This window comes from Cinclus cinclus, chromosome 1 (genome assembly GCF_963662255.1).
Source record: "Cinclus cinclus chromosome 1, bCinCin1.1, whole genome shotgun sequence".
NCBI classification, from domain to species: Eukaryota; Metazoa; Chordata; class Aves; order Passeriformes; family Cinclidae; genus Cinclus; species Cinclus cinclus.
Window position 1 is genome coordinate 104,969,100 of NC_085046.1, and position 26,642 is coordinate 104,995,741.

General features: G+C 39.1%; 1 protein-coding gene across 1 annotated transcript in view; it reads left to right on the forward strand.

Annotated features, from left to right (window-relative positions):
• The first annotated feature begins 11,809 nt into the window (after window positions 1-11,809).
• Window positions 11,810-26,642, forward strand: part of MIB1 (MIB E3 ubiquitin protein ligase 1) — a 69,991-nt gene continuing 55,158 nt past the window's right edge. Inside the window, exons 1-4 of the mRNA XM_062488479.1 lie at window positions 11,810-12,038; window positions 20,885-21,056; window positions 23,687-23,816; window positions 25,608-25,712. Coding sequence (XP_062344463.1) covers window positions 11,810-12,038; window positions 20,885-21,056; window positions 23,687-23,816; window positions 25,608-25,712 — 636 coding nt within the window. The remainder of the gene's footprint in view (window positions 12,039-20,884; window positions 21,057-23,686; window positions 23,817-25,607; window positions 25,713-26,642) is intronic.

Below are 26,642 nucleotides of genomic sequence, written 5' to 3' on the forward strand. Positions count from 1 at the left end.
CTGCTGATGCAGGGGTGTGGAAACTCAGTCGCTGCCGGGAAGGGAAGAGGGGACGTGGGCTTCAAAATGCAGCAGTGGTTAATCAGCGACCATTCTCTAAATATTTTACGTGAGACAGAAGTGTGCTACTGCTCTTCCACTTACCACTGCTGTTACAAGGCAGTAGTGAAGACCAGAGAGGAGTAGAGGTATCTCTAATTCCCGAGAGAATTTCAGCCAGCTCCCTTTTCAACTGTATGGATTGTTGTTTGGAGACCCTCGTGTTTGCTAACTCAGATGCTCCCCCCTTCAACTTCATAAAAAGATGTACAGTATCTGCATCTTTTCCTTGGCAAAGTCCTAGGAGCACAGCTGATAACACAAAGATCCTGGAGCTGAGCATCTGCTATCTCAGATGCATGCATGCACCACGGTACACAGAAGTAATTTCAAAATTTACGAAAAAAAACCCAAAAAACCAAACCAAACCAAAAAACAGGAACAAAACAAACAAAAAAACCAAACAAACAAACCCAAACAAACAAAAAACCAACCAAATAAAAAAAAAACCCCAATCAACCAACCAACCAACCAAACAAAACCCACAAAAACAGAAAAGGAAGGAAAAATGTAACATTAGAAGAGGAGTTGTGGCCTTTTCCACTTGCTCCTCCTAACTAAGACAGAGCTTACCAGAGAGATTATGCCTTAACATTAAGCATCTTGGTCCAAAATTTTCTTGTTCACCATGAAGAATGATGAGTATATTGCAGAGATCTGAAGAAATTTTAAGATACCTATTCTTCCTATACAGTAAGCTGTCCAAAGTTGTAAAGAGTATGGGAATTGGTAAGTGGAGGCAGGGATGGTCTGGAGTTTATTTTTTTTCCCCAGAACTGTTACAAAAACATAAAACCGAATGGGTGGAAACCTGCTGTCATCAAGGCTGCGCTTCCTGTGCTGATGGAGGGTAACCTTACCTAGGTTTTGGTACTGACTTGCTGGGAGTGTATGCTATATACCCCAGATAAAACAATTTATCATGAAGGGAGACTCCAGTGGGAAAGCTGGAGTAGATAGCTCAGTTTGAGAGCATGTAGGCTTCATCTACAGTGTGAGTTTAGGAATCTTCACAGACAAAAATTTGGCTGAACTGACAACTTGATTTTAGGATGCGCAAGAACGTGCTACATCTGAAGGAGGAACTAGTTGCTGCTTGCAGTAGACTGTTCTGTATCTGAATCCTATCCTCATTAAGCTGAAGAATCCTTGAGTCACCCAAAATCTAGAGAAAAGAAAAATCCCAAATGTCCGAGAAATAAAGGGACACAGCCTGAGTCCTTGGGTTTAGAAGGCTTTTAAATGCATATCTACTCATTTGACTGAAAAGTGGAAGGTGTGACTGTTGATGGTTAGAGAAAGCCTTTGAGTCATACAAACCCAGTAGTTTAATGACTCAATCAACAACCAAGAGAGATTGAATGCCTGAAGAAACATCCTGACACGAAGGTAGATGAGGTTTATCTGGTCTCGGACTTCCATCTACCCTGTATTGGTTACTCATAGGAATATTAACAAGGTCAGGCACATGTGACACACCCTTGGCAAACTGAAACAAATGACATGTACTGAGAAGGGCTGAGGGGTTTGGGTTTTTTACTGTGTAAGCATATTGCTACATTGGCAATACCAGTAATGTTAATAACTTCCTTCTTCTTCAAGCAATCCCCATCAGATCCTCTGGTTCTGGTGCTGGTTTTTTTTAAGACTTTAAAAGGTTGTCCTTTGACCTACAAAGAGCAGAGCTGATAAAGAAAAGGCTGTACTCTGCTCATACTACAGCTACTTCTAAGTGATTGAGTCATTGCAAATTGTCCATGTGTGAAAAAGTGAAGTGGTCACTATGTTGTTTTGAACACTTACTGCTTTTTTTTTTTTTCAGAGAGAGTCCACATTCCCAGAGAGAGTTCCTGTTTGCAATATGCTCTCTTCTCTCCAAGTGCTTCATAAAACGATTGCCTCAACCCACTACTAATGGATTATAGATTAAGCAGAAATGAAAGGGCACAGGACTGTTCTTTCACATTGTCTCCCAATTTATTTTGCTTAAGCAATAGATAATAATTGACAGAAGCAATTGAAGAATCACAGTTTGATTTTCTTTTATCACTAGAAGGCTGCACTATGTTTATGTTTTCTTTTTTTTTAGGGAGGTTGTTCTATGATTATTTGGGGTTTGGGGCAGAATCATTATGTTCTTCCTGACGTTGCAATGGAGAACTGCAAGCTGATCCCACTGCAGTTCTCTGTAGGCCCACTCTTGGAACGGATTTCAATGAGCAGCACCTCTGACAAGGAGCACAGTGACTTTTAACCTCAGAGCTTTAAATTCAAGGTTCTGTTTGATTATATTCTTTTAATGTTTGTTTAGCTTCAATATTCATTTAACCAAATGGGAAAAATATCTTTGTGTCAGCATAAACTATCTTGGGATACTTAAAAATGTGAAGTCCATGCATAAAATATCTGAAAAGTTTACCATTAACACAGGGGAAAAGGCATCCAGTGTTAGTGATATTTATTATCAGCAAGGGAATGGAAGAAAAAGAAGTGCATTTGAAAAACTCAATTCAACATTTTTCAAGACTTCCTCATGCATATTATTTATTTGTCTTTCTTTAAAATATGAATTAAGTCAGTGAAAATGCTCTGTGTTGGAGGCTCTTCAAATTTCAGATGGAAAAAGCCAGGCTGTGTTTGTGTTTGTACTCCTAGTGCTCATGAAAAAATCAATAATTGTGGCATTAGGAATGGCTGCTTTTGTTGTCCCTTTCTTAAGCTACTCTTACTATTATCTTCATACTCCCATTCACCCATTTATTTTTCTTCCATATTTCTCTTCACTCCATCAAGAAGTATTTCTCAGCCCTTTATGGTGGTAAAATTGGAAGGAACAAAGGATTCAAAAGGAATTACTTGGGACATGTGTTGGTGGATGAGAAACTCAACATGACCTGGCGATTGCTTGCAGCCCAGAAGGCCAACAGCATCCTGGACAGCATCAAAAGAAGTGTAGCCAGCAGGGAAGGGAGGTAATTATCCCCCTCTAATTTGTTCTTGTGAGAACCCACCTGGAGTGTTGCATCCAGCTCTGGAGTCCTCAGCACAGAAAAGATGTGGACCTGTTGGAGGGCCACAAAAATGATCAGAGGGGTGGAGCACCTTTGAAGACAGACTGAGAGAGCAGTTGTTCGTCCTGAAGAAGAGAAGGCCTGGGGACACCTAAAGCAGCCTTTGAGTACTTAAAGGAGGGCTACCAGAGAGCTGGAGCGGGACTTTTTACAGGGGTTTGTAGTGGTAGGACAAGGGGGAATGGCTTTAAACTGGATGAGGGTAGATTCAGAGAGTTTCAGAGATGTCCCATCTTTGGAGGTGTTCAAGGCCAGAGTGGATGAGGCTTTGAGCAGCCTGGTCTAATGGAAGGTGTCCCAACCTATGGCAGGGGGGTTGGATGATATTTACAGTCCCTTCCAATCCACGCCATTGTATGATTCTATGATAATTTCATTTAACTTCTTCCCTTAACTATGTTTCCTTCAATTAAATGTATTTCAGTTCAGCAGGAGTAGCAGGTATTGTTTTACTCTCTGTTTGGGTGACTGAAGATGCCTTAAACAGCTGCTGCCACAGGAAGTCTGCTCGATACCGGTCTCCCTCGGGATGACCCTTGCAGGATCTGATCTGCATGAAATCAGTTCCCTGCTTTTGACTACAGCTAACTGCTAAATACAAAATCATGGTTAATAGAGGATCAGACCAATTTGACTCATCATTGTAAAAATAATAAAATTTAATATTTAAATAATAGTGATGAAACTTTGCTTTGTGTTACCTAAAATATTCATGGAAGAGTTGAAATGAAGGGTGATATACAGCTGAGTTTAATTCTCAGAAATGTGAATTAGTTTTTAATTATTTTGTTTAGAAATCAGAGATCCAGGGCATGCTGAAAACTGTGAATATGAGACAGTACAGTATAAAATAATTTGAAAGTAAGCAAGTATATTGAGGACATTTGACTTATCATTTTTTTCATTAAAAATATTAACAGAAGCTGCTACAGAACTTAGAGAATTTTTGAAAGAGTACAATAGAGCTGAATGTTGAATCCATGTTAAATTTCTTCCCATCTTCAAGGAAGATTTATTGCAGTAAAGCATTCTCCGTTTTACTTACCTGTTTCCATTCCTTTGTAATCACTTTAAAGAGGATAAAAGGATAAATAGTTGTATTTCACACAAAAGACCAAAATATCTTAGAGTGTTTTATAATCATGTAACACCTCCCTCCCCAATGAAATAACTTCCATATACATTTAGTAAATTATTTTTCTGTGTACATCAGCAGAATGGCCCCAGCTGAATTCAGTGGAGTCAGAAATAAGGTCATTGAATCTTCTTTCTTTAGGCAATTTCTTAGATTTTCTTTAGCATGTTAAGAGTGAAAATTGTTTATGAGAACTGTATACAAATTTAAATGAAATGTTGCTTTTAAATGTTTACTTTATGCAAAGTATTTTGCCTTGTTTAGCAACAAATATTTTAATTTAAAAAAAATTTCTAGCCATGTTTTAGATAAATACAGATTTCAATAAGTCTATCAGAGTGTACTGCAAATATTACTTCTTAGAATTTGGGATTACATAATGTTGTGACTGGAACAATTTTCTTATGACAAAACATAGAAAATTTAGATTCTGCTTGAGTTGCTCAATGTTTTTACTATTTTGGAGGATTGTTAAAATTAAACAGAGGTATTTTTTGGTACTGAAGTCTCCTTTCAGGCATTACTTAGTGAATATTGAATGCCTTTGTAATACAAGACAAACATGTACTTGACACAGGACACTATGCACACGATTGGGCCCATTAATTGCAACAAAAATTATCATGCACATGAAGTAGGAGCATTCTTAAAATACCTTGATGACTTGTGGAGACAGTTTCTTTTCTTATCAGTCTAAAAATATGACCTAGCTGGTTCTGATTACATCTTAGAATTTCAAGTAAGTACTTTCTTTACAATCTTTGCAATCAGGAAATTTAATACCAGGGAGAAATTAATCCCTCCTTGCAATGCATTACCTAATTTAAAAATCACCTATGAATTAAACAACAGTATTTGGATAAACTCTTGGAAATATCAGGTAAGTATACATTTTTGAATCCTCTAAGGTGTGCTAAAGTAGGAGAATTTGTATAAATGTGCAAACGTGTTAATGTAGTGTGTATGCCCTAGATTGCTACATAATTTTTTGTTATTTTATTTTGTCTTTGAATATTTAAAACTTTAGGATTAACTTCACAGGTTTCTTGTTTTCTCTCCACTCAAAAGAGTTCAGCACAGTAAAACTTAAAACCTTAACCAAGAAAGAAGATTCCAGGATGCTCATTATTATCCTTAAACACTTTTTGCAACATGTTCAGGTTTTTTGCTACATACAGAAAAAAAGGAAAATAATTCTTTGTTAGGATAAGCACTCCACAGAAAGTGCTTATGTTTCACAGCAGGAAAATGAAATTATGTATTTTTATTCTGTTCTCTGCTCAGCTATTTTACTTTCTAGTAAAGGTGATAAACCTCCTAAGAAAAAAATCCAATGTCATGGACATTGTGGGTTAATACATCTGTTCTAATCAACTGTTTCATAGAGGATGCCACTAGCATAGTGAAAACCAAGCCCACCAAAGCAATTTGCTCTGGTGCATGACAACTTGCTCACCATCTGACATTAAAAATATTTTAATCTGCAGAAACTAGGAAAAAAATAAATACAAATTATTAATGATATTTCTGAAAACTGTGGAAGAAATTTGGATTGTGCTGGGGTAATGAATCCGGTAAATAAAGCAAAGGAAGTAAGAGTGCTACGAGTGAAGATGGGCGAGTTTTTTTTAGCATTAATGAGAGATGGTTGACGGCCACGCGATGGCAGCAGAGGCCGCGGGATTAGGGCTGTTTTTAACGCTAAACCAAGGATAAACAGGCTATGCCCTGAAGTTCCTAACTGGTACTTCGGGTTCCAGAAAATATACATTATGTACATTTTCACTTAAAGAATTGGCATATGCATCAGGCCAGAAGTTTCTGTGGAGTGGGATTACATGCTTTTAATTTAAAAAAAACCCTTAACGTTTGGGGCATTTTTTTTCCCCCGTAAAACAGTACTTATCTCATTTGCCAATATTTCTGTCTGTCTTCCTCAGTTACTTGAGTTAGCTACACAGAAAAGAATAGGCCTATTTCACTAAAAGCAAGACAGTTGCTTCCTACTTCCTAATTTCTTTTCCTAGTACTTTTGTCCACAGGAAAGAACTGCGGAATAAAATCACTTTTGGGGAAAACAAGAAAATTAAAATCTAGAATGCATTCAGTTTTCAAGGGGAGGACTAAAAACCGTGCTTGTTCAAAAATAGTCTTGAACTAAGGAAGCAGAATTTTTGGACTCAGATCAGTATAAATCAATAAACTTTACCTCTGTAATTTAAAAAAGAAAACTACAATCTGCTCATTTTATCCAAATTAGATGTTCTTTCTCAACTCATAGGTAGTTATTTACATATATCCTTCATATGGAAAGTTCTAAGAACTCAGGATTTGTGCAACATAGTAAACAAAATCTCATAGCTCCACAAGTTAAAAATTATCTTTCCAAGAAGTTGAGATTTTTTTTCTGAAATGTATAAAAGGAAGTCTTTAATATAGAATTCTTTCCTGCAAAAGGCACAGTTCCCTTTCTGTGGTCTGTTTCCATTATACGTTCCAGATACTACACTGCAAGTTCAGCTTTAATCAAACAAGACAGTCCAGAAAAACCTCCATCAAAGCCTCTCTTCAATCCAGGCAAATACTTACATTAGAATTTCCTGCTGGAGCATGACATTTTGCAGATATGAAAGGAAACCAGGCAGAGTTTAGACAAGCAGCTTTCTGGATGGCTTTGATGGGCAGGAGCATGGGCTGGATGTTCTCCAAGGTCCTACTTCCTGTGACTCTGTGCGAGTTGTCTTGAGAGCTGCCCTACCCTTCAGGAGGGTGGCAGCTGCTCTTAGAAAAAGTCACTCTTACAAAAGTGTTTGCTTTCCAACAAAACCAGGAAGCACAGCACTGAATTCTGCACAAACCAGAGGTCTTCTCTCTTGGCCCCTGGCTGGATTGCTCCAATATGGCAGGAAGTTGTGAGGAAGACCATAATCGTCAGCTGGGGGATTGACTCAGCAATATACATAACTTTGGGTAGCCAGAAGAGTGCACTAACTCATTTTGTGCATCTAAGCTCCTGCACTGGATGAATATGAATGAGTCCTTGCAATTAGAGTGAGTTTGCCTAATGTACTGTGCATTTCCTTCCTCCAGCCTGTGATTCAACTGCTCTGTCCCTACTCCCTGAGGTGTTCAAAATAATCACAGTCTCACAGTAAATAAGCCTTTTACAGATGAACCTTGCTTGCTTCTGATGCAGCAGTTTAAGGCATTACAGCTCTGCCAGTGTGAATAGTGGAAAATATGCCATAGTCCAATTCCTCTACTGGTGCTAGGTTTGAGGGAGGTTAAAAGTATAATTTTTAGACTGTAGACCTGAAAAACATAGAAATTAATTATCTGCTAACTCTAGCAGTGAGGGTTTAGATGGCATTTCACCCACAATTTGAGGACTGATAGGTTAGATTACCTGGAGTGTGAGCACATGGATTCACAAGGGACAGTCCTGTTTAACCAATTTGGTATCTTTTTATGATACAGTCACACATCTAGTGGCTGAAGGGAAGACAGTGAATGGAGTTCTTATGGATTCTAGTAAGGCTTTTTATTGGCCCTCACATCATCCTTTTGGATAAGTTATCCAAACAAGATGAGCTGGTTCACAATGCACTGGGTGAAGAACTGGCTCAAGGACAGGGCTTATGGTGTTGTGGTGAATAGGGTCACATCTGGCTGGTTACCACATATGGCTGTCTGGGAGCAGTGCTCCTCAGGGCTCAATCCTTCTCCTCCTCTCCTCTCCTCTCCTCTCCTCTCCTCTCCTCTCCTCTCCTCTCCTCTCCTCTCCTCTCCTCTCCTCTCCTCTCCTCTCCTCTCCTCTCCTCTCCTCTCCTCTCCTCTCCTCTCCTCTCCTCTCCTCTCCTCTCCTCTCCTCTCCTCTCCTCTCCTCTCCTCTCCTCTCCTCTCCTCTCCTCTCCTCTCCTCTCCTCTCCTCTCCTCTCCTCTCCTCTCCTCTCCTCTCCTCTCCTCTCCTCTCCTCTCCTCTCCTCTCCTCTCCTCTCCTCTCCTCTCCTCCTGTAAAATGGCTGTTCTGTGCAATTAGGGGCAAATGCAAGTTTAGGAGATATGAGAAGCTCTCAGCATACATCAGAACACCAGAGACTTGTCAGAGACAATTGCAAATCCACATGCATTTATTCTGTGTATAACCAGACAGACAAGGAACTAGCTCCTTCTGCCTCACAAAAGGCCTTAAGACAACAAGAGTTTCTTTCAGCTGAAAAATGAATATGAGTTCTTTCCTCAAGGTGTTACTGTGGCTAGTTTCCCAGTTTCTAAAGAAAATGCTGACACATAGCTGAAAATGCAGTATCTGTCACTTTTCTTGTCATGATATGTTAATTGGATCCAGCTTTCTATGGAATCTATCTTTTTGTATACATTTGCTTGTTGTATTTCTAAACCTAGTTCAGTGTCTTTTCAAAACTCAAAGCTCTCTTTTTCCTTTTGCTATTTCATTCTGATTCCTCTATCTCTGTGAGTCTCCAATAGTCTTTCAGTTGTTATTCAGAATTAGATTCTCTTGCTTATTATTCTAGCACTAATTCTGTTGTATATTCTTGTGGCTGATACCAGAAAAATATCAAGATTGGACCACTAACTTTCCAACATAACTTGAAAATCTTTCCCCAAAGCTATACACTTTCTCTATGCCCTGATGTCACTTTTTAAATCTCTATCTGAAAACAGTATTTATTGCTTATTTTGAAGCCTAATTAAAATAAAGTATTCAAAAGCCAAATATCTTTTTCCTTACTGGTCAGTTAAACAGGTGCACAGAATATTGAATATAATGTATGATTCAAAGAGATAATACAAAAAAATATCTGGGATTCTGGAAAACTGAATCATGTGGCCAATGACGATTTTGCACCTTCCACAACTTTGTGGCCATATAGGAGTAGAAATAACAGATTAGGGTGCAGAAATTAGTCATGTAGTCATTGGCAAGTGAATGTAGCAGACCAGCCTTTATTTTCTATCACACAAATAAAGTTGTACAAGTCTCTGTATTTTGAGCTGGTAAAGAATTCCCTATCAGCTATTGAGGGAGCAGTCACAGTCAGTCCAATAGATACTGGGTTCCAGTTATTACTTACGTTTTTGCTGTCTAAGACACCTCTGAAATGATCCAGGCATCTTTAGATTCTGGTTTTTGCAAGTAAAACATCTAATAGAAAAAGCAGGTGAGTAGGAGGAGAGGCAGGGATTATTGTTATAAAAAGAGCATGAGTTGTCAGAAGGATTATTGGTAGAAAAGAAGCTCCAAGATAGTATCTAACCCACATGCATTGCTGCTGAACTGCAGCAGCAGCAGTCCCTCTTAAGGTCTTTAATTAGTATAAAGCCTTTGTGGAAAAACTAATGTAAGGGATGAACTTCTCAGATTCTCTCCAGAAGAACTAATTCTGATCTCAGACTTTATTAGTTATTTCTGGCATAACTTTCCTGATTACAAAAAGCCTTTTTTTATCTAAGTGTACAAAAGACTAATAGAAAAACATCCTCTGGGTTATCCTTAGGCATGCGTGAACCTTCTACTTCTTCATATACACATAACTATCAAAGCATGAAAAAGTAGAACGAGGCAGATGAGCAAATTATTCCCACAAGACCCCCGATAGATCCTTTGATATAATAAGAAACCTCTGTGAAATTCTGCCACGTACCAATGTAATAAGCTAGTACAAGTTGTGGGTAGCTTTTGTATGAGGAAAACATCTGCCATAAAACCCTCACTGCCTGGCAACTGCATGGTATCTGTTGGGCTTGGAGGCTTCCACTGCAGGAGCAGAAATCTGACAGCTTCTTGGGATTGCCCATTGTCAGGACACAATGTCATGTTTGAGGCAACATTCTTTAGCCTTAGCAGGGGTTAAGAAGGAATAAATTATGTGAGGAATGTGGTGGCCTGGTGATTACATATTCATATTATTCTGCTGTGTTATACCTTTGGTAAAAAACTACACAAAAGAAATCAGGAGATGACCTCACAGACTCTTCTAGCTGTATTAATAACCACAAAGGTGGAAGAAAGCACAGAAACAGTAAAAATACCCAGAACATAAGGTAGCTGGGCTGTCTTTTTTCAGCTATATCCCTGTTGACTAAGAAATGGTTTTCTTTTGTCTGTTTCAGACTTGTCTATCTGAAGGACAGATGCTTTAAAAAAGGTGACATTAAAAAAAAAAGGAGAGACAAAAGCAACAGAGGACAATTTTTGAATGAGAATCATATTCTCAAGAGAATAATATTCTATGAAAGATTAGCAAGGACGTGTGGAGATAAAGGAAATCCTTGAGTGTCATGAGAGTGTTAATGAAGAGGTCTTTTATGAAGAATTGCATTGCATGTATTGGCCCAAAGTTTGAGCAGTACATCCCCCATGAAGGATCCTCCGGGGTGGGAAGGGCATGTGGAGGTACTGATTCCTCCATGTGGCAGACTGGAACACCTGAACACCAGCTTAAAATGTTCCTGGGTACAAAAGTAAGGCCCCACCAAATTCACCTCAGTAGTAGGCAAGTCTCACATCCACAATTTGAAAAGAAAATGGGACATGAGGACACAAAAGAAAATCGAAAACGAGGAAACCACTACACAGGTTTAGAGTCATAGAACTGCAGACTAATAAAATATCCCATCCTTGGAAGTGTTCAAGGTTGCACTGGATGGGGATTTGAGCAACCTGGTCTATTGGAAAGTGTCCCTGCCCACGGCAGGGAGTTTGGAACAAGATGATCATTTAGGACCCTTCCAAACCAAACCATTCAATCATTCTGTGGTTTTCCTAAGGTAGATCGCTCATGACCTAGTTGATACAATTGAATCGATAATCCCTCTGCCGCCGAAGAACAGGCGATAGGAGCAACTTGTGCATGGAGGAGGCGGGCGGTGGGAGCGGCTCCCGCCGCTGCCACCACATCATCACCTCAGGGCCGGGCGGGGCGGCCCACGGCCCTCGGCGGCAGGATGACGCTATTCCAGAAGGAATGGCCGGGCTGGAGACCTGGAGAAGGCTCAGGCAGCCCTGCCGGCAGGGATGAACCCCTGTTCGCTCCTCTGCTCCCGGCCCTTCCCTCGGGAGCAGCCCCGGGGCCGGGCCGGGCCAGGCCGGGCCGGGGCAGGGCGAGCGGAGCAGTGCCCGCCGCGGCTCCGCAGGGGGCGCTCGAGCGACGCGCCCGCCACGGGGCCGCGCATGCGCAGCGCGGCGGGGCGGGGGCTGCCCCACCGGTCTCCCTGGAGCCGCCGCCGTCGCGGCCGCGGGTCCCGGATGTAGCGGCGGGAGCGGGGCCGGCGGTGGGGCCGGGGAATGGGTGCGTAGGGAGCGAGCGAGAGAGCGAGGAAGGAAGGGAGAGAGGGAGCGAGCGAGCGAGGAGGAGAAGAAGAAAAAGAGCCGGACGGAGATTCCCGCCCGGCGCCCGAGGTAGCCGCCCCCATCGGGGTCCTCCTCCGCCGCCTGCGGGCTGCGCGCCCCCTCCATCCGCCCCAGGGCGCCGCCGCCGGGATGAGCAGCTCGCGGAACAACCGGGTGATGGTGGAAGGAGTCGGGGCCCGGGTGGTCCGCGGCCCGGACTGGAAGTGGGGGAAGCAGGATGGCGGCGAGGGCCATGTGGGCACCGTGCGCAGCTTCGAGAGCCCCGAGGAGGTGGTGGTGGTGTGGGACAACGGCACCGCCGCCAACTACCGCTGCTCCGGGGCCTACGACCTCCGCATCCTCGACAGCGCGCCCACCGGTGAGCGGGGACGGAGGGAGGGAATGGAGGCACCCCCACGGCGGTGGGTCCGGGGGGCAGCACCCCGGGGTGCTGGGGGTCCCTCCCTGGGGAGCGGATTGCGCCCTTCCTTCCCCTTTATGGAGGTGCGCCTTTGCCTTGGGTTTGGGCGGGGGGGAGTCAGGCACCCTCCCCCTCCCCGCGCGTGGGTGTCTGTCCGTGCGCGTCCGTGTGTCTGTGTGTGTACAACGCAAACTTGGGACGAACCTACGGCGCGGGGACAGAAGTTGTCCCGGGACTGCTAAATCGGCGTAGACAAAGCAAAAGTCATCAGGTTCCTGTTGTACTGGGGAGGAGGTGGAGAGAGGGAGCCGAGAGGGTGATTCATCAGGGTTTGGGTTTACTTTCACACCCCGATCCCCACTTCTTGAATTTATATTTCAGAACAGTTTTACAAAATAGTGGTAGTCATCAAGTACAGCGATAATTGCAGAAAAGATGTGTAGTAGCTTTTTTCTGGAGGTTTCACTGAGTGGTTAGAATACTGTGGTTTTGTGCCTGTAATCTGCGCATTGCCTTTTATCTGTATTGCCAGAGCTGCTGTAAAATAGTAAAGGTACTGGGAGAGAAAAAAAGTGCACGAGTTAATTATTTTAATTACTTGACTGCTTGATATTTATGCTTTAAATCCAGTCATTTTGAACAATGGAATTTGATTTGCACTGACATTATGCGGCAGTGTTAGTGTTGCAAACACTGCAGGGAAATGTTCATTTTAGCATCTGTTTTTACAGTGAAAACTCACACAGAAAAATATAGATATTGTTAAGTTTCAACAGAAATATCGTGAGGTGACTTTTGAGCCGGTCAGGATTGCCTCAGTAATGAGGTGTTTGCGCTGATTTGTCAAGGCACTTGAGCTGTACTCTTTTTGTAATGTGTCTTTCATTTAGAATGTGATGGAAAGACTATCTTTGTGCCAGCTATGTGTAGGGTTAACAGGAAGGAAAATTACAGCAGAAGGTTAAAGCTAAAATACTTTCGAGGAGACAGAATGATGGAATTCATTCTAATTACAAAAAACCTTGCTAAGAAAAGAACCACAAATATTGCATGGTTGCACTTTGAGATTGATTTAATTTTTCAGTGACTGGGTACCTTCCTCTCTGCTGCCATAATTATAATGGTTTTATTTTTGAAAATCATTTTGCAATGGACTTTAAAACAAGAAAGAGGAGTCTTTCAAGTTGTCAGTCCTTGTCTTGCAGATGTTTATGCTTAAAAACTTGTACCTGTGTTTGATGTCCTGTAGAAACCAGTGGGACTACTTCTGCTTAGAGCTGAAGCATATGCATAAATGTTGCATATGAGCCTTGAATGCTCATTGTTCTAGCCCTGCCTGACGTATTTGCAAGCAGATGGTGTCCTCTTAACTGTATCTGGAAGCCTAGACTTAATATTCAGTTTTAAAACTGTCATTTTTTATTGATTTTTTTTTTTTGCTTTATCCCTTCTGAGTTTCATTTCTCTTTATATTTTTGTATTAGAATTTTAACTTCTGTTTCAGGTAGAACTGTATATATTGTGTCGCATACATTGCTGCTGTCAGGCTTAGCAAAATGGTATTTCTCTTCTTGAGGTTTCTGGGGAACATCATCCTTATCCTCATCGTCATGGAACTGTTGTGTGGGAGTACCCAGGATTGCTTTTTGCTAGAGTTGCTTTTGAGGTCTGTATTCCCTGGAGATAGGAAGAGTAAAAATCTGTAAAGTAGTTGTAACAAAAGGGCAAAATTAATAGAGTGAAAGTGCTCTCAGTTTGGACTGAAATCCTGAATTTACTGCTGATTCACTTTTCAGTCTTGTCTAAATCACTTCCTTTCTTCACCTTTTGGTAATGATTTTTTTTTTTTTTTGCCATGATGGTGACTTTGTTTAGAGCAAGGGACTCCTGACTTTGTATGATAGTTTGATACTTCTCTAGGGACATTAATGTAAGTGGGATTAGGTGACAGGAATTTCTTGGGGTGGTATTAATGATGATGTCGAGCAAGGAAATGTTATAAAGCATGGAGTTGGTTTTTGTTTGATAATACTTAGTGGAGTGTGTGTCATGGCTCTTAAAGTTTAAAATGAAAAATTTCTCTGGTTCATGAATTTACTGTCACAATGTGAATGTAACTTTATAGTGAGTATAAATATAAAAGTACAGTAGTAAAAATAAAAAAGAAATTGTTACTGCTGGGAGTTTTCTATTATGTATTCAAAACCAATCTTGATTATAAGTTCTTGGAAGTGGTGTTTGCAGCCAGAGTTGCTGCTTTGAGTTTGAGGCCTGGGCAGCCAGGAACAATAGTGGTGCATCAGGAACTTACTGTGTAATAAAAGTAATGTTTGAAGGTCATTCTATTAAAAAAAAAAAAAGGCAAGTTGAGTTTGATTCATGTATGTGCATATATGTATATGTATAGAACTATGCTTCATAGACTTAAAAAATATACTGTCCTTGTCTTTCAAAGGTTGTAGGCTATTACTGGCATTGTGACACTATATTAACATCTTAGAAAACTTCAAAAGCCTTAGTGCTAAGATACTAGGATGGTCTTTTTAAAATAAAAACTCGTTTACATGAAGAATGTCTTATAAGCTCTTTTCTCCAGATGTAATCATCTGGGTCATGAGGGATTTGTGGAACCAAGTTCAGGGTTGTTTTGGTTATGTCTACTGTATTAGCTGCCCTTTCGTGTGCTCATCACCCCACATTGCTTTAAGTGAGACAGGGCACTTGAGAGGGATTGGTAAACCAAGGATTTGAAAAAAATCAAAATTTCACATAGAAGTAAAACTTCAGGTAGGTCCTGTGTAGGTGGCTCCTCAGTGGAGAAAGTGGTCAGATGTGGTACATCAGTAGTGCAGTGTGGTTGTTTAATTACTTGCAGATAAATCCTGTTTTTTCTGTGAAGTAGCCTTTTGCCAGGATCTACGAGCCTTGAGTGTCCCCCTTTTTTGGTAGTGTTGTGGAAAAGAAACAGAAAGGAGTAGTATTCTGAGTTTCTGAAGAGAAGCAAGAAAGTTATAAATCCAAGCTTTTTATTTAGAAAAGAAGACAGCTTTTTACCTGAGGTAAAGGCCAGACAAGTGGCATGTTTGTAGAGAGCACATCTGGCTATGTTCACATAATGGTCATGAGAATTACAGAACCTTTTTCTGTTTATTCTCTTTCTGAAGATTTGCTTTCTATAGAGCTTAGACAAGAATTCATTTGTCATTAATTTCCTTTTTTATACAATTGGTTCAAAGTAACAATATTATTTTCCTGCTGAAAGTATTTACCAAATTGTGTTTGAATAAAGGGAGGTGGCGGAGGGGTTGCGGTCAGGAAATGGAAATCTCGATACAGAATTAATCCCCCAGCTGGAGTGTGCAGTGTAGAAAGCATTATGTGCTATTCTGGTAATATTGAAAATCTAGGAAGATGATTGGCTTTCTGTACTTGAAATAATAGGTTTTTGTACCTGAAAAGTGGCATAATTGATCTTGAAGTCAAAAAGTTAAACCATTTTAAATGACAAAACACCTATGATTTATTTGGTGTATTAGTTTGTTGTTGCTTTTAGAACATCAAGTGTAATTTATGGCAAGTTGTCTTAGTCAAGATATTTTTAGTGGCTACTTGCAAATACTTACAGGAACCTTCACAAATCAAATAAATTAATAGCCTCCTGAGTAGTGGTACTTGGGAGGTCTGTTTTTTAAAATAAACGTGTTCTTTGTTCTCCCTGCCCATCCCCCATGTCTCCTACACGATAATCCTCTCCCTTCCTGTGTACCTTGTGATTCCCTTACCAGATAGGATGCATGCTTTAGCAAGTCTGGCATTTTGTATCTGTAATAATAATTGGTCAGCTGGCTACTTCCAAACAGTGTATTTAGTAGATGAGTTATGTTTCTGGGAACGCGCATTGGAGTTTTTGTGCAATTTTTTCAGAATCTAACTGGTTATCTCTAAGAACTCTTTGTTTTCGATTTACCAGGAGTCTGACCATAGTGTAAAAATGGTCTGGGGTGAAGGCATAAGAACAAAACATTACTGCTTTTTAAATTGGTGTGTATAGAAATAAATTTTCTAAGTTGTTTATGGTATCCCTTACCTGATGGTATAATTGTCATTATGGTGTGAAGGGATTTTGGTCCATGACTCTTCTGTAGAGAGTAACAACTCCATTGGAAATCAGATTTTGTTTGTTCTGAGAACTGAAATCACTATTGGTGTCTTCTGTGTTTAACAGTGAGTGATATGGATACCCCTTGTACATCTCATTTTACTGTTAAAATCCTTTAACTGGACAGATGTATAATGCCATCTAATTATCTTTAGTACAAAAGAGTTATTTGTAGCAAATTCAAATAGCAGTTTGAGCAACACCGCTTTTATTTATTTTTACAGCTATAAGAGTGAGCATGGGTTTCAAAAACTTATGAAAGGCTATAAAAGTTATGTGTAATTGAGTGGTGATAGAGGAATGGTGGGCTAGGTAATCCAGGGAGGATTTGGGAAGAGATGAGAAAAGTGAAGATAACCATTGCATTAAGTTAGAAAACTAATATGAAATTCAAGTAGTAAAAAACATTAATGACAAGTGGACATCAGGAATATTGGATTTTATCATGTACTAAAGGTGAAGGGACACAAGGAAATGAGAGCTATTTAAAAGTAATTAGGTGTGGTGAAAGTATGCTTCTCATTACCCGCTTGGTTTTGGTTTTTAAAGTGTACATGACACAAAACCTCTTTCATTTCAAAATAGCCTGGTTCTAGAAAATTAAGAATACTTAGAAATTTAGTTTTTTCATTATCCCAGTTTAGAGAGCTAAAGTGCTCTTTTTGGAGCACAGCTGGTCAGCTGTAGGGCTGCTGTTTGAATTTTGAAGTTTTTATAGCACATTAATTTATTCCAGTAGTTTAATGAAGGCATTCTTTCCTAATATAAACTTTGTAATATTTGTGTTTCTCAAGCTTTCTTAAACAGAGTTCCTTTTGAAGAGTGGAAGAGTTTATGTGACAGATTTTGGTTTTGGGTCAGGATTTTAGTTTGGCCCCAGAGCCTACACTTGAAATAGTCTCCTGGTTGTTCTTACCTACTGTTCTTTGATTTACGTAATGGATGGTTTAGGAGCACATAAACTTCTTTTGCTTTTTGGTAAAAGTAAATTGAAATACATGATCTCAGTGCTGATGAGTCTGCAGTCCACTGGGGTAGAACCAAGCTAGTCTGAAACACTGGACATAATGTGTCCTTCCCTCCCCCTGGGTACCTGTAGTGCTGCCTCAGGTCCTCAGTGCTGAGTTTTGGTGTGTGGATGATTCACCAGCAGATGGAGACCTCGGTGATACAGGTTGTCCCTGTGCCACCCGTGGCAGGCCACAGTGGAGCAGGGATCCTCACTGCAGCCCATGGGAGATCCCCTGCTCAGAGAGTGTTTTGCTGAAGGGCTAAAGCTTGTGGAGAGGACCCATGATAGGGCAGGGCAAGAGTGTGAGGAGCTGTTATGGACTGACCCTGCATTCCCCATCTGCAGCAAAAGGGTTGTCAAACACTGGAACGGGCTGCCCAGAGGAGTGGTTGTATAACCATTCCTGCACGTATTTAGAAGACGTGTAGGCATGTTGCTTAGGGATGTGGTTTAGTGGTGATCTTGGTGGTGTTCAGTTAATGGTTGGACTCATGGTCTTAAGGGCCTTTTCCAACCCAAAAAATAATTGTGATTTTAATCTGCCCTGGGAAGATGCAGGGAGATAGAGTTTGGAATGAAGGAATGCAGTTGTCTCTGTGAAGAAGGTGAGGCATAGGGAGAAGGTGTTTTAGTTTTCCTCACCATTCTCTTTTTTTTTTTTTTAAAGTCAGCTGTACATTTTCCCCAAGTCAAATCTCTTTTGCCTGTGATGATGATGGGTAAATAATTTCACTTCTAGCTTGACCTAAGCTGTTACATTTTGTTTTCACTCTGTCCTGTTGAGCAGGGAGAATGAGAGACTGGTTGGGTGGGCACTGACAGCCAGGCAGGGTCAACCTACCACCCTTGTGTACCTATGATATCTAGTCAAACTTAAATTCTTTCAATCTTTTTTAATATGTATTATTAATCTAAATAATTTTGTTTGTATTATGACCATGAATAAGAGTTTAGTATCACATAATGTGATCTGTAGTAGCACCTTGTTTTACCCTTTTTTTTAGCAGATGAAGTTCAAGCTCTCTTAGTCCACTGTCAACAGAAGCATGGAAATCTGCTTTTTCCTCCCAATCTCTGGTGTAGTGGTTAGACATTCTGTAACAGGATTGCTTGCCTGCTCCTGCCCTGCAATTCTTTGTTTCTCATGGCAGTAGTGTTGTGCAGCACCTCAAAGAATGGGATTGGGAAACCAGTTCAGCTGAATATTTTTCCTCCTGGCTGTTTTCCAGCCTGGTGTGTTTCTTGATGCAGTTTGTATCTCAGCTCTGCAAAACCTTTTTGCTCACATAATGGAACAAATGGAGCAGCATGGTCAGGTGTAGCATGCACTGAAGTGGTTGTTGCTGTTGGATTCTTGTGTCAGGGAATGGATGAAGAAAGGCCATATCTATCAGGATAGTGTTTAGGGATCTGTAAGATACAGATATGTCCCTTTAGATCAGACACTTCAAGTACAGACATGCACTGTTCTTTTTTTTAAGTCCCAGACACTGTGGTCAGTAAAATTATGTGAGTCAAATACATTTGTACAGTTTTTTTCTTGATCTTTCCTTAAGAATTTTTGCCGAGTTTTGCATAGCTGCTTTTGCCTCACCATCAAGAAATGTTTAGTTTTTATTTAAGTTTACAGCAAGATGACCTATTCTGTATCACATGATTCCTGATTATACCTCTCTTTTGGTTTTTTCCTGCTGTTTGGTCAAGTAGAAGAATCCTACAACACCCAATTCCTTGGTCCTTTCACATCCAGAATAAATGTATTGCTTGGCCAAGTGCCTTCCCAGAAGTTCAACAGGCATTAAAAAATAATATAATCAAAAGATGTGTAACTTCTGTTTCTGTGTGAAATACCAATTCATCAATCAGTTAGAAGTAAAACCAAAACAAATACTACCTCACAACCCTGAGCACCATAACTAGTTAGAATTTTTAAACAAGGTGACAAAAACACTAACAAGATAACTCAGTGCTTTTAATGTATGCGCTCTTGAAGACTTTGGCTTTGGAACTAAAAAAATAGTAAAATGCTTCAATACAATCCCTAGAGCAAGAGGGGAATGGTCCTACTGAGAGTCAAGCGAAGAGCTCCAAATAAGTTACAAAGAATCTTAAGGGTGTCCGGTACAGAAAGAGAGTGAGGGATCTGGTGGTGTTTAGTCTGGAGAAGAGAAGTCTCAGGGAGATCTTAAGAGTATATATAAATACCTGATGAATGTTGTGAAGAGGATGGAGCCAGGCTCTTTTCAGTGGTATCAAGTGACAGGGCAAAAGGCAATGGGCACAAACTGAAATACAGGAATTTCCAGTGAAACAGAAGAAACTTTTTTTTTTCTAGGGGTGGTTGAACTAGAATATGCTGTGTTGTGGAGTCTGTTCTTGGTGGTGCTCAAAACCTTGACTGGATATGGTCCTGGGCAGCCAGCTCCAGTTTACCCTGCTCTGAGCAGTGGTTCTTGGAAGAGACAATTTCCAAATGTTACTTCCAACCTCAGCTATTATGTGTTTCTGTGAAATGATCAAACAAGAAGGCATTTCCTTTAGTTTTGCCTTTACAGCTGTTGATTTTTCTTTGCTACAAGATGGCTCAGCTGTTGGGTGTAAGTGACTAATAGCTTTGTATGAATTCGGCAGTCATTTTTGAAAGCATCCCTGCTGGAGGGGACAAAATCCATTCTTTTTCCTCCCTTAATTTCAAATTGATTTTTTTTTTTTTAAGGGGAAGTGACTGGGAAAATTCTGTGTTACTCTAGCTTCTTAGTGCTCATTTCTGTCTAGTGCTAAAGACTGAATGGCATTGCTTCTTTCTTCTGTTGCTCAGTTTTTTCCAAGCAGCAGCAGAATTTGATTTATTTTTTAAATGAACTTGTGGCTGTTCACTGTATTCAGAATGGGTGGATGGAAACTTTGTGACTGATCGTTTTCACTCTGCTGTAGCTTGGCAGAGCGATAAGACTAAAGTCTTGGGATCAGTTTTTGTGGAAGGTTTGGCAGAGCCCATGCTGGTGGATCACATCTGGTTTGTCTCTGGCACATTCTTTTTAAAAACAAAACCAGAATAGCACTAAAATGCTTCAAAAATGGTAGCAGATTTTCATGAAACTAATGGCATCTATCCAGGAGAGCTTGTTTTTTTTTTTTTTCTGTATGAGAAAGATTAGAGGCAAGCACTTAAAATTTCCAGTGTACAAAATGTGAGTCAAACCAGTAATTTTCACGCTGCCACACAGATTTGAGCACAGTAGCCTTTGTGATATAGCTGTACTCCAGAGATAAAATTCTAGATTGCCCTGTGTATTTTGATAAATGCATTCCTGATCCTTTTAACTTGTAGCTAAAAGATTTCTCATTTTTTTTCTCTCCTTTGTAGAGATGGAAGGAAGCAGGTATATCCTTCTCAGCTTTTTAATCTGAGAGAAGATAGAATATTTCAGGAATAGACTGACAACTGGAGATACAAGGCAAAGTCCACTATCTTTTCCCCTCAGTGATATAGGCTGATAGGGTATAAGCAGCAGCCTTTCTTTATTATTAACTTTCTAGTATAGCTTCAAATTATAATGGTGTGCAACAGAAGTCTATGTAGCGATGCAGCGAAGATTTTAGGTTTTTTTCTTTTTGTTTTTTTTTCCACAGGTATCAAGCATGATGGGACTATGTGTGATACTTGTCGACAGCAGCCTATCATTGGCATCCGATGGAAATGTGCTGAATGCACAAATTATGACTTGTGCACAGTTTGCTATCACGGGGACAAGCATCACTTGAGGCATCGTTTTTACAGAATTACCACACCAGGAAGTGAAAGGTAAAAACTAACTTTTTCCTTGTGAAATCAAGTAGAAACAGTTATTTGTGGTTAACTTTTAAACTGAATATTTGGTTGCTGAAATTTGGATTAGGTAAGAGAGTGGCTTGAGGTTAGATTCTTTCTCTGGGATTGCTAGGATAAGTCTTTGGACCTTGAAAAACATGGAATTTTAGGAAGGTTGGAGTATAGGAAAACGTTAGGATATTATTATTCAGTTTTGCTTAATCTCCTTGAGGCCTTCCTAGTTTGTCTTCTCATATAGCAGCCTTAAAATAAAGGCAATTACCTTTACACTATGTGTAATCACAAAAAGATTTGCCAGTGAATTCTGAATGTGAAGGTTTAATTAGGTTCAATAATGGTGTGGACAGACTGAGGGAAAATACTCTCCTTGAAGTTTGTGGAAAGCAGAATAATCTGGGAATAAAAACTTGAATTTAACCGCTTAGACTGCTCACTGCAGGAAGCAGAGTATAGATGCTGTGAAGGGTGGTTCTGCCCTTGCCTTGGTTTTCATATTCTTAAGCATCTATTATCATCTCTGTGGAGAACTCTGAACAAAATTGCATTTAGTGTGATCTTGCGTAGGTGTTCTTAACTTTAAAAATTTGTCGCAGTCCAAAGCCCCTCTGTCACGATTTATCTACCAGTTGAGAACAGTGATATTTGCCTGCTGCTAAATACTTGGAGAGCTATGGAAAAACACTGTTTAAAGGCTACACACTGTCATGCCCCTCTGTATGTTCTTTCATTAAATCATCAAAATCTTTTATTTTTAGTACTCATTTGAATGTGACATGTGTAAGACAACATTTTTATCTTCTTCTTGGAGAAGTTAGATTTACAGGTGTGCTGTAGATTAGTGGTGTGCTTCAATCAGTTCTTTTACAGTTAAGGGAAGTGGCTGGAGCACACAAGCTGAGGTCTCAAATTGTGCCTTATAGGGTCTGTGTTTGCATTTTCAAGTGTTTACTTAAAAGTTTTAACTGTGGCTGAGGTCCCCAAGTGAGTGACTTAATCAAAATGTAAGAACTATTTTTTTTTTTTTTTTGGATGGTCACACCAGTAGCTTTAGGTACCAAATGGGTATCATAAATTTATTCTCAATTGGAATGTTGAATGCAGAACAAGACTTAGAAGATGGACTTAGAAATGCTGGCTTAATGTAGTTAAAGGAGAATAGGTGACAAAATACGTATGTTTTCTATTTCTTTCTTTTTTCTTTTTTTGTTGCTTTTGAAAATGCATGCCAGATGTTCTTTCTTAAGCTGAGATTTCCTTTGTAGTTTTAAGAGGTTGGTTATGGTGAATACAGCACAAGTTTAGTTTTTTAGTTTTGAAGATAGCTTGTACACTGTGTATAATACTGCTGGAAATTTTTTGCATCTTGTCACTTTCTTCCTTTCTTTGTTTACTCTTGCTGACCTCTTATCTAGAAGGCAGCTTCTTCTGCCAAGGAGCTGTTTCTATTGGATCAAGCTTAGGTGAGAAAAAATAATGGAAGTTAACTGCTTTAGGGAGGAGAAAAGGGCAAAACAGCACTGTTGAATGTGAGTGATGTCTAACAGGAAGAATGGCAAGAAACATGAACGAACATTTTGGTGAAGGAAAGCATAAGCTCTTACTATTTTATTTTCAAGTCTGGGATATCATATGGGTGGCATAATGAAGTAATGTATGTAGGTTAGTGTCTCAATTTTGTAGATGTTGATAACATTTTAAGAAGCTTCTCTGAAGATTACTTTGTGTTTTCGATAACTTTTATTTTTCTTAGGAAACAAAAAGGCTAATATTTTCATGTGCTCTTTGCATTGATTATAACAGTTGAATTTTTTCCTCGTGTGCCATCTGCTGGATGTTAAAAGTTAGCAGGAGGCTGAGAAATTTCCTGAAGTGGTCAGGAAACCTTCTGAATGTCAGCTGAAAAATTGTTTTGTCTGGCAGCATGTTCCTGGCATGAAGTAAGAAGCTTTGTTGCATGAAAATTGGTGGCTTTTGAGATGATTATTTCTATTATTTCTATTTAAAGAATTGTGAACTGTTCTGTTTAGGCGTATCTACTTCAGTCCTGTTGAAGTCAGAAGGAAAAGTGGTTTGTTTTAAAAAAAACACCTAATATGATGGAAAAATGGATGCTACTATATTGACTTAAATTTGCCAAGACATGCTATAAAAAGCATGTTGAAAAATTGAGGGAGGTAGGAAAAGAAATGCTCTTAACAGCATAATTCTGACTAAAATTTACAGGGCAGTTGTGGGATAGAAGTATTGGCTTAGAGTGCATCTAAGATAAACAGAAATGTGTTTATATGGCTCCTCATTTACTTAATGATTTTTAATAATACAAGAACAGATCTATATGCACTCATTTACAAGATGAATGAGAGTAGTAGGAAGTCTGAAGAAAAATTGTTAGAATTAAATAACTAAATGTAAACATTCAATAAATCAGATTTTGGAAGATCGTGGGATTTTGTCTTTGTGTACTGCTTGTGTGATTCATGCACTGAAATCTGCAGTTGTGGGTTATTTTTATTTTAAAATGCTCTCCTTCCCATCCCCAAAGATTTGTTTTGAACTTCCTTTATTATCTTGACATTTGTGGGTTCTTCTTTTAATAACTTCAGGGTATTGTTGGAGTCTCGACGTAAATCAAAGAAAATTACAGCAAGAGGAATCTTTGCAGGTGCCAGGGTGGTGCGAGGAGTTGACTGGCAATGGGAAGATCAAGATGGTGGCAATGGGCGTAGAGGAAAGGTAAGAATAAGACTGGTTTAAATAAGAAGCTGCACCTTTTTTTCCCCATGGAATGGCCTCAGTGGCCTTTTTTAATTGTAGAACAAAAATGCAATCATAAAAGATTATTATTTTAATTGGCTGGGCATTTTTTAATCTTGTAATAATTGAACATCTAGAAAAAGAGGAGCATGTATATACCATAGCCAGTTCTTTTACATTTTAATTTTCATTTTTTACAATATCAGCACAGAATTTTTTTAAATTATTATTTTTTTGTCATGGCTGTGTAACATTGACTTGTAGCAACATTAAAATCTTGAGCATATTTCAGCATTACAAGAGAACTGGTATAAAAACAGCTATCAAGAGTAGCTCTTCCTAGTTATCACTGCATTCTGTAGTCTTACACAAATGTGCTAGTCCACAAGCAGTATCTCTTACTCTTGGTTTTCAGTGCTGGCACCCTAGGGCTTTGTTTTTCACCTAATGATTGTAGGGACTTCTCCAGTTTAAAATTAAAAAGCTTTACAAGATTTGTGTGTGGATATTACATTACTTAGGCTTAGTTAAATATAGGAGTGCTTTTGATGCAGTGCTATAGTAAAAATATTTGTATTTATTGAAAATTGTATGAAATGATAAATTACTAATCATAACCCTTGCATACTTTCTTTTTACAACTTCCATTTACCTTGAGAACTAATGAAGGTTTGTTATAAGTATGAACATACTACAGGCAGTGTAAAATATAGTACGACTTATCACCAAATTTGAGAATTGGATGCCCAGGTCTTGGTGACCTGGTGTTTTTTTGTTAAACAATTTTTTATACACTTAAACAACATTTAAAGAAGAGTGAGAAGTTCCTGAATATGTTATTTAGCCTATTTTATATTCTTGTTTAGCTTATTTTATATCCTAGACATTTATGGAAGCCTTAGGACTTTTGGGGATTTCATTTTGAATTTTACTGAAAGGAAACAGTAAGTTTAGATCTCTTAAAGCAAGGGATATTTAAATGCAGCTTTTTTCATCTTGATTATTTGCCCATTCCCATGTCAAAATACATTGAAATCTCTGAAACTTTGCAAAATACAAGTCTTATCCTGCATGGTCTGCTTTGTGTACTGAATTTGTATTAGAGGGATTGTTTGCCTGTACATGTGAAAATATATATAAATGCATATAAATGTTTTTAAATGAGGAAAGGTACGTAGTAGATAGCAGAAACACTGTTTAAATAAAAAAAACGAGAGAAAGCAAATTCTGGAAAGGGATTTTTTCCTTTTTTTAAATAATGGAAGTCTTTCAGATTTTGGTGCATGGCCTTCTGATTTCAGAAGTGTCAAGGAAAGACATTTTTACTCTCCTTTTGTACTGTTGTTAAACATACTGGCTCTGGAAATAAAACTGTCTCTTAACATAGTGCACAGCCACCAGGCTAATGCAAGTTAAACCAGACATATTGAAGCAAGTAGAATAGCTCTCATCCTGTTTTTCTTAGTTAAATGCTGTTTCTGGTAAGAACACGTCCAAGCAGTTCAGATTTTGTTCTCTGCTTATGTAGTTAGATAACCTCCAAATATGCAAAAGAAAAATAGGCCTACAAAGCATATATTCAGACTGCTGTCTTAGCACACCTAGGGAACACTTGCATCAAGCAGAAAACAGCTTCAGAACAAATTTTACCAGATTTAGTAAAACTGCACTATCATTAATTAAATAAATTTTGAAGTAAATTTTGAAGTCCAAATTGTGCTTCTGAGTCTTTGCTCTAGAAACCATTTTCTTATTTTCACAACTGAATAGGTAACTGAAATCCAAGATTGGAGTGCGTCGAGTCCACATAGTGCAGCATATGTTCTTTGGGACAATGGTGCTAAAAACCTTTACAGAGTTGGCTTTGAGGGCATGGTAAGTATAAAAGAATACAAAAGGTTAAAAGCATTGTGGGGGAAGGGCAGCAAGAATAACTTGTGCTTTATGGTCCTGTTTTTGTAATACGCTTTGTCAGTTTGCCTGCTGGTAGTCAGGTTATTGTGAATCCAGCTGTAAGGGTCATGCATATGTAGAATCTGGGAATTTATTGAATGTGAATAACTACAAGTTAAGAGCTGCTTTCTGCCGTAGTAAATATTTGCATCACACACATCTTTCTGTGCTACTGTTGTGTTTAAATTAAAATTCAGAAAAGAGTGGCAGGTGTAGTTACAAACTTTTTGAAAAACCCTGTTCTCCAACTCCTGAACTCTTCAGTTGACTTCAAATTTTGCTGTGATTACTGCAAGATTTGCAGTTTTTAAATTGCTGTCAACACATGGAATGCTATTGAGGGCAATTTTCTTTTTGCAAATGGAAAGGTGTTGAATTAAATTACAACCTTAATTTGCTTTAGCGCTAAGTTTTTCTGTTTCCTTTTGAAGCTTCTCCGGCAACTTCTTCAGCTTTAGAGAGAAAATGGGTCAGACTCTAGCCTAAGTGCCTTCTGTTGCTGGGTTTTCTTATCCTAATGTGGGTCAAGGAAAGGTTACTTTGATTATCAACTACTTAAAACATCTTAATTAGCATTTTCTCTGCATGATTTTTCTTAGATTGTGCAGAGGAAAACCATGTTAGTTTAACAATGAAGTGTCATCCTGTCAGATGTGTAACAGTAATAAAATGTTAAACAATGACCAGTTACTTTTTTGAATGTAAACTCTGACCTTATAGCCTCGCTTAAAGTTTATTTTTATACTTAAAATGAAAATAAATACCACCTTTGCTGTAAATACATATTTAGTGTTACATTTAAAAAGAGTAAGCTAATTTGGTGCAGGAATCAGCTTTTCTGATTAATTAAGA